General features: G+C 47.1%; 1 protein-coding gene across 4 annotated transcripts in view; it reads right to left on the bottom strand.

Moving 5' to 3' along the window:
* CAMKK1 (calcium/calmodulin dependent protein kinase kinase 1) overlaps positions 1 to 13298 on the bottom strand; it is a 207420-nt gene that overhangs the window by 72931 nt on the left and 121191 nt on the right. For all 4 annotated transcript variants that reach the window (XM_075904382.1, XM_006136070.4, XM_075904381.1 and 1 more), the window contains exons 6-9: positions 12823 to 12956; positions 11119 to 11155; positions 9699 to 9720; positions 2965 to 3053 (exon numbers count right to left, since the gene is read on the bottom strand). In XM_075904382.1, the coding sequence (XP_075760497.1) occupies positions 2965 to 3053; positions 9699 to 9720; positions 11119 to 11155; positions 12823 to 12956 (282 nt within the window). The remainder of the gene's footprint in view (positions 1 to 2964; positions 3054 to 9698; positions 9721 to 11118; positions 11156 to 12822; positions 12957 to 13298) is intronic.

Genomic DNA, 13298 nt, shown 5'->3' with positions numbered 1-13298 from the left:
CAGGCTGGAGTGCCGGCGTGGCGCTACATAGGCAGCCGCACAGTTTGCAGGGATCTTAGCTCACGGCTGAGGCAGAGGAGTGGCAGGAGGTGCAGGCTGCTGGCTCCAGAAAGAGGCTCAGGGCTGGCGCCGTGTGTGGGGTGAGAAGAGCTGGCTCCGGCCAAGCGGCGCTTACCTCAAGCAGCTCCTGGTCAGCGATGGAGCAGGGCTAAGGAAGGCTCCCTACCTGCCCTCCTGGAAGTGGCCAGCTTAGGGTCAGTGTTCCCTCTAATTTTTCCCATTGTGGAGCAGAATGAATTTAACCCTCTGAAACCCAGATCCTCCAAAGTATTTAGGTGCCTACCTCTCACTGAGGTCAATGGGAGTTAGAGGCCTAAATACCCTGGAAGACCTGGGCTTAAACCCTTTGGTACAGCAATGGCCAGGCCAGAGAGATTGTTCAACCATATTCATTCCAGTCATGAAATGCTACCAAGGGGCGTCGAAGAGTGGCCATTAGTATGTCCAGTTCTGGCTATAAAAAACAAACAAACAAACCAACCCTCAACTGCAGCTTGGTAATCTGCCATTTCCAGGTATTCCTCTAGGAAGTAGAGAGAAATAAAAAGGAATGGAAAGATCCCAGCGTACCTATCCCTAGCTGATGTGAATCTGGCAGGTTGCGAAGGGCCACCATTGTATGCTAATCAGCACCACAGACTTTTCAGCTTGATTTTCCCTATAGGTACAGCAAACCTCAGCAATAGTGAAATAATATTAAGAAGTCTAGCTAAGAAAGGGAACCTGCTGCAGTTACACACACACACAATGAGGTAGATAATTAAAATCATAGAACCATAGAGCTGGAAGAGACCTCAGAAGGTCAAGTCCAGCCCCCTGCTCTAGGCAGGACCAATCCCAACTAAATCAACCCAGCCAGGGCTTTGTCAAGCCGAGACTTAAACACCTCTAGGGATGGAGACTAACACCATGGTACTTGCAGTATTCAAGCACTCTCTCTCTCTCTCTCTCGCTATATATCAGTTTTCCTGCGGGACAACAGAATGATGTTATCACATCATCTGTGTCCACAGGAGCCAAGCCCCATCCACTCCTAGCCTGGCCCTCCCTAGGGGCCACATGGAGAGCCAGAGCTGCCACAGCCTTGGTCCAGTTCTCCCCGGCAGCTGGAGTGGGGCGGGGGGGGGAGAAGGAGAGCTGGGGCTGGCTTAGCCTTGGCCCACGGTATTCTTGGTGGTCAGGGGAGGGACAGGGGGAAGAGCCGGAGCTGCCTACCCCCAGGCTATGTCTAGACTGCAGGCTTCTTTCAGAAGAAGCTTTTCTGGAAGAGATCTTCCAAAAAAACTTCTTCCGAAAGAGAGCGTCCACACTGCCACAGCACATCGAAAAAGCGATCTGCTTTTTCGAAAGAGTGTCCACACTGAATGAACTCTCTCTCACATTTAAGCTGTGATTACTACTGGTGGCATGGCCTCCAGGGCACCTGTGCTTTTTCCTCTTTCCTCTTCTTTTGAAAGAACTCCCTCTTCCTCGTCCACATACGCCTTCTTCTGGAAGAGCTCTTTCGGAAAAAGGCTTTTTCCTCATACAAAGAGGTTTACCAATGTCGGGAAAACCCCTCTGTTCTTTTGATTTTTTTTCCTTTTTGAAAGAATGCAATTGCAGTGTAGACGTAAGTGAAGTTTTTTCGGAAAAATGGCCGTTTTTCCAAAAAAAATCTCTGCAGCGTAGACATACCCCGGGGGAGTGGGGGGGGGAGGGAGGAGAGAGAGGGAAAGGAGTTGGCAAGTGTAGTTTCTTTTAGTAAATCGTTTTTTGATGCCTTCCTCAATTTTATTTGCATCAGAGAAGAAAGTCTTAAATGGAGAAGCCCAGACAGGCAGGAAGATATTTCTCTTGCACGTAGATAATGAACTTTGGGTAGCAGCTCACAAGGAAGAGAGGAGATGAATTGGCAGAGATGCAGATGGCATGGTGATGTGTGTGGTGCAAAAACCGAATGGCTAGCTTAGACAGTGCAGCTCCCCTCGGTGCAGAAAAAGAAGGAGCATCAAGAAGTCAGAGTGCATTGGCCTCAGTAAGAGCTAGTCAGTCAAGGGCTGCTCTTACCCCACTAGCACAGGGCACCCCCCGTACAACCACTCACTGCTCCCTTCCTCCCTCACTTTCAGGGTGGGGCAGCTGGCACAGGAGCTGCCTCCGTTATCTTTATGCCAGCAGGGCTATGCCATGGAAAATCCCCTGATCACCATTTAAGGATCAAATCTGGCCCTTCTGTAGAGCTGGATCTTAGATGAGAGCTCTTGGGAAGCCATCTGCTACGGCAGAGGGAGAGACACACTCTCTGGTTTACTAACATGAATGAATTGCACACTAGGCCATTACACTGTCTAGATGCTGACTGAGGAGTCTGTGAAATGCAGGAGCCACCAGCTGGGAGGGCGAGCAAGGAGGCGGCGTGTTCTCCCCGTGCCACGGCCGTGAGTAACGGTGAGTCACCAAGCTGTGGTGCAAGGGAGCTGACAAGGACAGAAGCCTTCCAGCTGCCACTGGCAAGTGCTTCCCCCACAGCTCTGCTGGAAGCGCAGCAAGTTCACTTCAGCTGAAGCTAATTGACTTTCTTCGCCTGTATCTTTGCAGATGCTGTTTCCTGGCTTCAGCTGAGCTTGGTGCAGCTGCAAGGATTAAAGCCTCCAATTTCTATCCGAGAGTGTTAACAAAAAAAAGTAGCAAATCTTTTTCACAGGGCCACTTGAAAGAGCGTCTGCCAGTGAATAACGGTGCTACGGCCCATACAAATCCAGGCTGAGATGGGTCATTGCCAATCTTGCAAAACCCTTTCTATAAGATCAGAGAGAATCCTTTTACTCCCCTGCCTGCTCACCATGACTAAAAGGTTGGCTTCAAACAAGAATGTAGGTCAATGCAATACTTTGCAAAGGTGCCACTGATCATAGTACTCACAGTACTCTATGCCCAAGACAATGTCCTTAAAGTAGAGCCGAGCCTGCTCTTCGGTGAAAGGCTGGTCAGTTGGAACCTCCATGACAGGTCTGAAAGGAAAAAGGGAACATTACCAAGTGCCCAGTTCACGGGAAATAATACTCATTTGAAGGAGTGTGGTTGAGCAGTTAGAGCAGTCAGCTAGTAAACAAAGCCCTGGGGTTCCATTTCGGTCTGTGACTCTGCATGGTCTCGAGCAAATCATTTCAGACCAGATTTCCACAAGTGCTGCGCAAACACAACGGGGGCCAGATTTTCAGCTCAGCTCCCATTCAGGTACCTACAGAAGTGCCAGATTTTTAAAGTGATAGAAATGTAGCCGTGTTAGTCTGGTGTAGCTGAAACAAAAAACAGGACTACGTAGCACTTTAAAGACTAACAAGATGGTTTATTAAGTGATGAGCTTTCGTGGGCCGGACCCACTTCCTCAGATCAAATAGTGGAAGAAAATTGGCACAACCATATATACACCAAAGGATATAATTTTAAAAAAATGTATTCATTTTTTTTAATTGTATCCTTTGGTAATTTATGATTGTGCCAATTTTCTTCCTCTATTTGATCTGAGGAAGTGGGTCTGGCCCACGAAAGCTCATCACTTAATAAACCATCTTGTTAGTCTTTAAAGTGCTACGTAGTCCTGTTTTTTGTTTCAGATTTTTAAAAACGCTCATCCTCCGACATCACTCGTTCTGACACTTAGGGACAAATTTTCAAAAGACCCAGAATGCCGAGCTCTTGGGAAAAGCTGATCATTTACTTTAGTGCCTACATGGGAGCTGAGCTCTTTTGAAAAATTCTGACCCTTTGATTTTCAGAGGGCTGAGCATCACAACGCCAGCGGAAGGCAACAGGAGCTGGACACACTCGGCACTTCTGGAAATTAGGCCCTAACTATTTGAATTCCAGTCTGTAAAATCAGGATAATACCTACCCCAATGTGTAACACTGGCAACCCTGGAAGAGAAGTGTTATAAAAGGGACAAACCTGTATTATTTATGATTATATCACTTAAAGAAGCACATCACGGCCGTTCCTACCAGTCTCGCAGAAATAAATGGCTGTTGGTATCTTGCCTTATGGCCTTTGCAAGTACCATATTGTTGGCACGTAACTTGCATTTCCAAACCGGTTTTCCAAGGACCTGATTCTGATTTGACACCATGCTAGCTAGCATTTACTCCTGCAGCAAAGGGCAATTAAACCAGCGTCATCCAGGTTCAAAGGAGACCAGCCTAAGGGCTAAATGTTTTTCCTACCGGAGTTTGACATTAACATGAACATATTTGATTGATCATTTTAGCTGCTCTTGCAACTCTGTTTTCTGCTCAAGGTTCAGTGACGCCAGGGAAAATGCCTCAGGAATCAGCAGTTGGATAGAAAGCTCCCTTGTTCCCCATTCTTGTGACCTTCTCTATGTCTTCATTGTTAATGGACCTGCATAATTCCTTAAGTGACCCTCCTGACCCCCACGGAGAGCCAATTGTTAGAGCCCAGACCCTAGAAGCTGCTTGGTACTTTCCAAGAAGGAAGAAGCACCTTCAATTCTGAATGAAGACAATGGGAGGTCAGGCGCTTAGCATCCTGCAGGACTGGGCCGGATTCTGTCCCGTGTTTGGCACTCTGGCAGCAAAACAACCTTTAACTTCGCTGCCTTGAAGAGACTTAAGCTTAAATGCTGTGCTGGACCTGAGCCAGAGTTCTCAGCGTCTTGCAGGCCGGAGCCCTCGTTGAGAATTGATACACAACAGAGTCAGCAAAAATGGTCTCTGGCAGCTTAGCAACAGCTACCCTCTCTTGTGACCACCCTAAAAAAACGAGTAGTCCTGTAGCACCTTAGAGACTAACAGAAAAAAAACTGTATCATGAGCTTTCGTGGGCATAACCCACTTCCTCAGAGGAGTGGAGAAAAAAAAGGGGGGAACCTCCTAATATATAACAGAAAAAGAAGAGGTCCCCCCTTTTTTTCTCCACTCCTCTGAGGAAGTGGGTTTTGCCCATGAAAGCTCATGGCACCCCCCCCCCCCTCTCTCTCTCACTGTTTTTTTAAAGTTACAGGCTACCCCTCTGAGACTTTTAACCACCCAGTGCACCTGCCACAGAGCTTGAGGGAGCTGCCAACACTACTATCTCCCCTATCAGAAAACAACTGTAGGTCCTTTTTTGTTCCCTACTTCTTTCAATAGATGAGCTTAATGCTGTTTTGTCACCGAATTCCAGCTTCCTCCCCCACCCCCCTACCACATAGCAACATTCACGTTGTTGAAGCAAAAACACGCTTTTTTGTGTTTAGGCAGCTAAACAGCTTTATTAATTAATAAAGCACAGCATGAGCCAAACGTGGTCACAGCAGAGCCGGGCCCAGTAAGGCTGCTAATACAATCAATTCTAGTATTTTTATACCCTTAGCCAAACAGTCTGACGTCAGGGCATCCAATTACAAAAATCCTTAATTAAATTTGGAAAAACAAAGCCTTATCAACAAGATGGCGGACAGGTACGAGGGAGTACATCTCCTGTCCCAACCAGCCCAATTAACACATACCAATAGCCCATCCTGTAGGCCTCTTCTCACGGGGTGACAGAAAGTTCACTCTGGTTTACGTGCTTGAGAGAAAAGCTGAAATGGTTTTTGATATACAAGATGGCTTCTAGCTAAACATAAAATAGCTTCTACAATGTGTTGCTGAATCCTGGGAGAAGCAAGGGGAGAAAGTGACAGGACTGCCAATGAAGTAGAATGGCCATCTGCTACAGAGGGAGAAGAGTGGCACAGCTTCCTCATGACTGCAGCTGAGTGCAGTGGCTTTCCTTGACCTGCGCAGAGATTCGACAGAGCATTCTCCCCTACCCCAAAGAGGCGACGACGGTTCTGATCACTAGTCAGACCTGGCTTGCCTCTCATCTGGTCACCATTAACCTGCAAGAGATGGCAGGCTGTGAAAGGGTGGTAAAGGGAAATAAAATGCATGGAATGTCCCTGCAGATTTAGCTCTCTTAATCCCTAGTGGAATTACAGGCCCATTCCAAGTGCATTTCAAGTCAATGGAGTGGCTCCCGGTGACTTGTCCCAGCCCTAAATCAAGTAAAGAAGGAAAGTTTGGACAAAGGGGCATTTGGATTTGAATGAAGCTCTGATTGTAGCCTGGCTAAGCATATCTGTGTTAGCTTTGATCTAGCATGGGCTGGAAACCAGAAAACAAGCCCTCCAAGGACCCTGGGTAAATACTTCCATTGGTAGCCCATGCTGCCATCTCTGCACCACTGCTGTTACCCGTGCTAGCGAGATGAAAGCTAACATGGGTATGCCTGCCTGGGCTATAATCAGCCTTTCCCTCTGCAGGGTACATACAGCCTCAGTGCTTAAACCCACCTTCACGTCTTGCTCCATTTCTTCTGGTTGGCTCCAAAGCAGAAGTAAGAGGTCAAGGAGAGTCTCAGGGCTCAATCCTGCCTTGAAATGAATGGGCGTTGAGGGTGCTCAGTACCTTGTACTATTACGCCCTTAGGGCCCAACCTGATGCCCACTGAAATAAATGAAAGTGGCTCTACCAACCCCGAATTAAGGTCTGATCCAAAGCCAAATGAAGCCAATGGAAAGACTTGTTGCCTTCAGTGGTGGCGAAGGGTGGGATTTTCAAAAGTGCTCATCACTGTCCCAGCTCTCATGCCACTGAAGGCAGTGGGGCTACGTCTACACTGGCATGATTTTCCGGAAATGCTTAAAACGGAACAGTTTTCCGTTATAAGTATTTCCGGAAAATGCGCGTCTACATTGGCAGGATGCTTTTCTGGAAAAGAGTCCGTGCCAATTTAGACGCGCTTTTCCACAAAAGAGCCCGATTGTCATTTTCGCGATCGGGGCTTTTTTGAGGAAAAGAAATCTGTGCTGTCTACACTGGCTCTTTTCCGGAACAGTTTTCTGGAAAAGGACTTTTGCTCGAACAGGGGCAGCATAGTTTTTCCGGAAAAGCACTGGTGATTTTACAGTAGATTGTCAGTGCTTTTCCAGAAATTCAAGGGGCCAGTGTAGACAGCTGGCAAGTTATTCCGGAAAAGCGGCTGATTTTCTGGAATAAGTGGCCAGTGTAGACACAGCCTGGGAGTTTTACCTCAGCTTCAAACGACCAGTGCCAAAGGCCCCAGCGTACCACAACATGCTATACATCAGAATGTAAAAGGCTCCTCCAAAACCACCTTTGTGTATAGCGGTTCAACCTCCGCTAGGCCAGGCCTAAAACCATCACGCTCCCCATTATACTAACAAGCCTGCCACACGATGCTGTGACACTTGACTTGGCAATGACATTTAAAATGGTACTGGGACCCTTCCTAGTTGGGTGGTTTGGGTTGAGTCCATGTTTGTCTGGCAGCTGATGCTCCGGAAGGCATTTTCAGCCATTACCTCTATTCATCTGGAGCAGAACATTCAAGTAATACTCCCTTCTCACTCAGTGATATTCACCAATTGTTTGCAGCAACGACACCTATCGTGTCACACTGAAAATTGTCTACCGCATGCATATCGAACGGTCGCTGTGCTAGCGTGCAGACATTCTCACTGGCATCGGCTACTGTCGGAAGACAGGATACTGGGTGAGATGGAATACTGGCCTACCCCACCACGGACATTCTTATGTTGGAGGAAACAGCAAACAGAAAAACCGAGCCCACACTGGAATCTAAAGAACTCTAAACTCGAAATAAGAGACGCAATTTGCGCTGTGCAAACTGCATATCTTATTTTGAATCTATTTGGAAATAGCGGATTTTGAAATTTGGCGCATCTATACAGCACCAACTTTCGAAATAGTGCGCTATTTCGGGCCATCCCTTATCCCTCGTGCAACGAGGTTTACCGGGACGGTGAAACAGAGTGCCCATTACTTTGAAAAATATTTTGAAATAATGGGCGGCTCGTGTAGACGCGAGGTAGCTATTTTGGGATACTATGCAGCATAGACATATCCCGAGAGATTATGGTATTGAGACCCAGGAGAAAGAAAAGCAAAGCTTCCAGGAAGGAAGGATGGTCTTATCATAGAACTGGATCGGGAGGTCATCAAGTCCAGTCCCCTGCCTTCACAGCAGGACCACGTACCGTCTAGATCAGGATGGGGGGGCTGCTGACCCACAGAAAAATCAGTCGGGGGCTGCACTCAAGTGCAAAGAAAAGTGAGAAGCCCCTGACTGAGAAGCAGAAAGACCCTCCCCACATTTCCCTTGCTCACCAGAGCCTAGAGGGGCCCAGGCCAGTAGATTCTGGGTGCTTCAGTCCTGAGGGTGCGTGGCAGTGGGGCTGGAGCGCCAGCGCAGGCTCCCCAGTGCTGAGCCTCAGGGCTGGATCCAGGGAAGCTGGGGGCTGCATCCAGCCCCTGGTCTGAGGTTCCCTACTCCTGGTCTAGAGTATCCCTGATAGATGTTTATGTAACTTGCTCAAATATCTTCAGGGACAGAGATTCCACAACCTCCCTGGGCAACTTATTCCAGTGTTTAACCACCCTGACAATTAAGAAATTTTTCCTAATGTCCAACCTAAACCTCCCTTGCTGCAGTTTAAGCCCATTGCTTCTTGTCCTATCCTCAGAGGCCAAGGAGAACAATTTTTCTCCCTCCTCCTTGTAACAAGGAAAGGGAAGAGCTGAAGCCAGCACTGGCTGGGAACTGAACGCAGACCAGTTGCTTGGAAAGCAACTCCACTAACCACACCACTATCAAGACACCCTCAACAGTTTGTGGTTAAGGCACTAAGCTATGATGCAGATTTATGTTCAATTGCTCACTGTGACAGAGGCTCTCTATTGACCGTGACCGCTTTCTCTCTCTCCAAAGCACGGACATTCAAAAATATGGTTAGTAATCCTTCCTGGACTTGTCTTGTTTATAAAGATTGTAAGCACTTCAGGATCCACTGTAAACTGTATCTGTCCCAAAGGACCGGAAAATCTATGTGTGGAGGTGGAAAAGCTCCTGTGTTTATTTACAAAATGTTGTCGCTCAAATAATTTGGGGGAAGGAGAATTCAATAGTGATTGGCATAAGGTCACAGTGAGTAAAGGAGTAAAAGGGAGCCTAAGGAAATGCACCCTTTATGCAGGTGTAAGGTGGAAGTTACTTTAATTTACACTATCTAAAAACTCCTTCTGGCCACTTGACATGGAAGTTACATTAAGTCAGACTCCTGTCACCAGAGTCTGAAAGCAGTGATGCTCGTGTAAATCTGCAGCCACTACAAAATCTATAGTCTAGGTGGTGCAAATGCAATTGAAATCTATCTCCTTTGCCACTTTGGAATCTATCTCCCTGACTCTGGCCATGTCTACACTGCCACTTTAGCGTGCTGTGTCTTTCTGGCTCAGGTATGTGAAAACCAACACCCTTCCCCTCTGAGTGCAGCAAGTTACAGAGCTGTAAAGCGCCTGGGTAAACAGGCTCCCGACGCTGGGAGCGAGGCTCCACATGGAGGTGGTTTACCCAGAGCGCTGGGAGAGCCATGGCCATGCTTTCACTTCAATGTTTTAAGTGTAGATTGGGCCTTAGTTACATGCAACTGGTACCACTTTACACATCATCCCTGCCTTTCACCAGGGGTCAGTGAATGAGTCCTCTGCCATTCACAAGCTGCCTCTCCGTCTGGTGAGAACTGCAAACTGCCAGCTATTCTAGTCTCCCAAGTCGCCTTTGGGCTACTTACCCCTTGCGCAGAAGGTCAAACACTGAAAGAAAAGAAAAACAAACAAAGCGACCAGGGTAAGAGAGAAGGAATCCAATATCATGCAGACACACATTCCAAAATGTTGCCTATAAACTAAACACAGCCCCAGAACCATTGAAATCAAGTTATCCCACCCAACAAAGCTACATGGAGAATGAAAAGAGCTTGTTGGTTTCACAGAGACGAATGTAACGATCCCAGGCCAGCTCCTATGGGGAGACAACCGATGCTAATTTACTAACCTACTTCCCTCTCCTGGTTTCCAGACCCTGTTGATTTTCCCTTCTCTCATAACTGCATTGGTTTGGTACCACTGGAATATTATCAGCAGCAAAACACAATATTGTAGGAATGTGCAGCCTGACCATTAATGTGTCAGATTGGCAGGAAAGCTTCGTTGCTCTCCACAGATAAAGGGGAGGCGATTTTATGATCTTGAAACAGGCTCTAGTTTGTACAAGTCTGGGTGTTCTCCAATTTACTAGGGGCCAAATCGTGGCCTTGCCGGGTAAGCAGCAGCACATTGTTGCACTCCCCCAGGAACAGCCTGGGGACCAGACTGTGACTCAAGTCCCAATATGCATTCCCATTCCCCACCCTGCTATGGGAGAGCAGAAGAGACGGAATAATTTGTACTGCTCTATAGATCACTGTCCCTACCCCACCAACACTGAGGAGGAGGAAGGGAGTGTTAGATTCAGGAAATCTGCCCTTTCCCCGTCCCATCTGCCCACATTCGAGTGACCTCGCTCAGCTCTATTCCTGGCACAGATTCCTCCCAGGGATGTTAAGAGGCGGGTAGTTCACTAATCGTGTAGTTGATAAACCTGGAAGAGCAACTGGCCTTTTAAAGGAACACAGCTTCATTTGCTGGGCAGGCCTCCCTTTGCAGGCAGCTTCCAAAGCCTCCTTTACTATTTCATGAGGATTATTCTTGTAGATACTGTGGCCGACTCTTTGCAGGAGTGTTAAGGCAGACAGGACACAAGGAAATTCCACCCTCCTTCCCCACACGCTCATTCCTTGTGCACATGCAGAAGACAGACCTGATCTCAGTCCATGCACATCACACTTCCAGCCACTTCTCCCACCTTTCTTCTACACTGGCTGGGTGCATTAAAGGCAGGGCGTTGGGGCGCAGGAAACACAAACCACACCCACTACAGAGCAGCTTCTGCTCTGTGCAGCTCTCCTAAAATGCCAGGCCTCCGGGACCGGACACTGGTGCAAGGCCCTTCTGCATTTTCCAACCTCTTAAGAGGTGTTAACATTTCCTAGGTCCCAACTCTATCTGTTGTGATCAGTGCTAGGCACCTCGTTATGATCTCTTCTGGAAATGTACATTACACACCTTAGTGAGAGCAAGTATGGCTCTATTAACATATAAGGGGATACATACCCATGTACAGATTGTCCTCTGCTGGATCATCAAGTACCTAAAATGGATAGCACAGAGGCAAGGGAAGGGAAACACAGAGAGAGGGAGACATCTTTAATCCAATAATACCCGACAGTTACCCATGTTTAATGTTGAGCTGCAGGCTGTTAAACTCACAAGGCACTTGAATTGAAGTTTAATGGAATAATGTGTGATTTGCAACTTTACATATACAGCTCTCTCCCCTGCCTTGATTTTGTATGATTGTAGGATTTTAGTAGGGATAGACTCAAACATCCCTAACTCTGGGAAATTGAGCTAACGACGTGCACATTACAATCTGACCCATTTCAGATGCTCTGCAGACTAGACTTCAAAAAACAAGACTTGCACTCTTGGGCCATGTAAGCACAATCACTGTACACACCCAGGGTCCTTCTCATGGATGCCACACTGTCGTGTAAGCCTGACAAGGTATATGCAAGAAAATCTACAATGCACCTATCTCCATGTGACCTACATGCAAAAATCAGGCTGGCCTTTCAGTCTAACGAAAGGAAAGGATCTCACGCCAATGTATTGGTTTGGGTCCTAAACTCCAGGACTGCCAGCAGCTGTGTATACCACCCTGTTGCAGTCTCTTTTGTCCACTGAGACACATTGTTTGCTAGCTGAGAACAGAGTGGCGTTTCCAACTGTAGTGTGTGCAAGCTTTGGTCTCATTGGACAGGTACTGCAATGTCATGACACCAAGGGAACTAAGCAATGGCCTTGCCTAAGTGTCATCACAATGGATTCAGGGTTCACCAAGTTCTCTATGGATGCCCATTGTTTACACTGAGTCAGCACTGCTAGTCACTAGTATACTTCCCTTCTTACCACATTGCCAGGATCAGAATGGGCATACAGGAGTTGTTATGGGGTCAGAGATCCTATTCAAAGACTCCCCTGCTACAGAGCAACTGCTCGCAATTAGAAACTCCCTGCGCTGGAGAGGATTTCTAAGGACAGAGAGAAATTTTCTTTAGTTTACCCTAGATAAATCTGGGCTGCCACCAATATTTGGGGAATTAAAGAAAACAAATTCCATGCATTCCTCTGCCTACTAGAGACGGTACGTACAAATAAAGATGCTATTTGCCCATGTCATATTAAGGTCCATCACCATACAGCCCTCCCCCTCTGCTCTTCCCCCCCCCACCCCGCACCCTGCCACACAAACACATGGGGCTTATCTACATACAACACTCCATCAATTAATTTAAGGTATAATCATTAATTAAATCAGTTTAACTGCAGCAAAAGGCTGGGATCAGTTTAAACTAGGCTTATTTAGCTTATGTTGAGTAGGCACAGGTGTAAGCTAAACCAAAATAACTGGTCTTAGACTGAATAAAAAACACAGGAGTCTGCACTAGTTTAATTAATCCAGTGCACGTTTGTGTGTCGGCAAGGCTGGTGCTCTCGCACTCGCACACAGTTGCTTAAGGATCTGCTGTTGATCAACTTTGACCTTGATCAAGCAAGCCCTTCCGAGCACCACTATGTGGAGTGTGGGGAGAATGGGGTTCTTAATTTATAAAGACAGACTGTGATTTTCAAAATCCCTTGGGGGATTTTACCTACCGATTCCCACTAACTTGAAAAAAAACAACCAACCAAACTTGCATGTAACCCATCTGCACCCTCTGACCTCTTTTCCCCCATCCACTTGGACATACACACCTCGATCAGCTTGACAATGTTGACATGGTCCAGTTTCTTTAAGATGGCTATTTCCTGATAAACTCTATCCAGTGGTGCCATTGGCTTCAGCTGTCCACCAGAAGTTGCTTTAGCGCCTCTTGGGGGAGGTCGACCTACAATAGCAACCACAAAAAATGGTACTTTATTCCTGCTTGTCAGCACATGATACCTCACAGTGAATAGCTGTAGCACACTGGGCTTTGAATGGGTGCAGGACCTAAAGATATACGACCAGTTTGACAGACGTAAGAGCAGGGGTTGAATGACCTGAGAGAGGACACGCTGACCGAGTGAATATTCTCTGCCCAAGACAATGCCTGACTTTTATTTTCTCTTATCAAGTCAACTTGAAATGAGCGTCAGTGAGAAGAGTCAGCGTGGTTACTTAGGGGATAGGAAATTAGTTCTCCACACACCAAGTCCAACAAGGTCATCAGTGCTGTCCCATCAATATT

Source organism: Pelodiscus sinensis, chromosome 21 (genome assembly GCF_049634645.1).
Source record: "Pelodiscus sinensis isolate JC-2024 chromosome 21, ASM4963464v1, whole genome shotgun sequence".
Classification (NCBI taxonomy): domain Eukaryota; kingdom Metazoa; phylum Chordata; order Testudines; family Trionychidae; genus Pelodiscus; species Pelodiscus sinensis.
The sequence above is the reverse complement of the archived record's forward strand: the minus strand, read 5'-3'. Positions and strand labels throughout refer to the sequence as shown.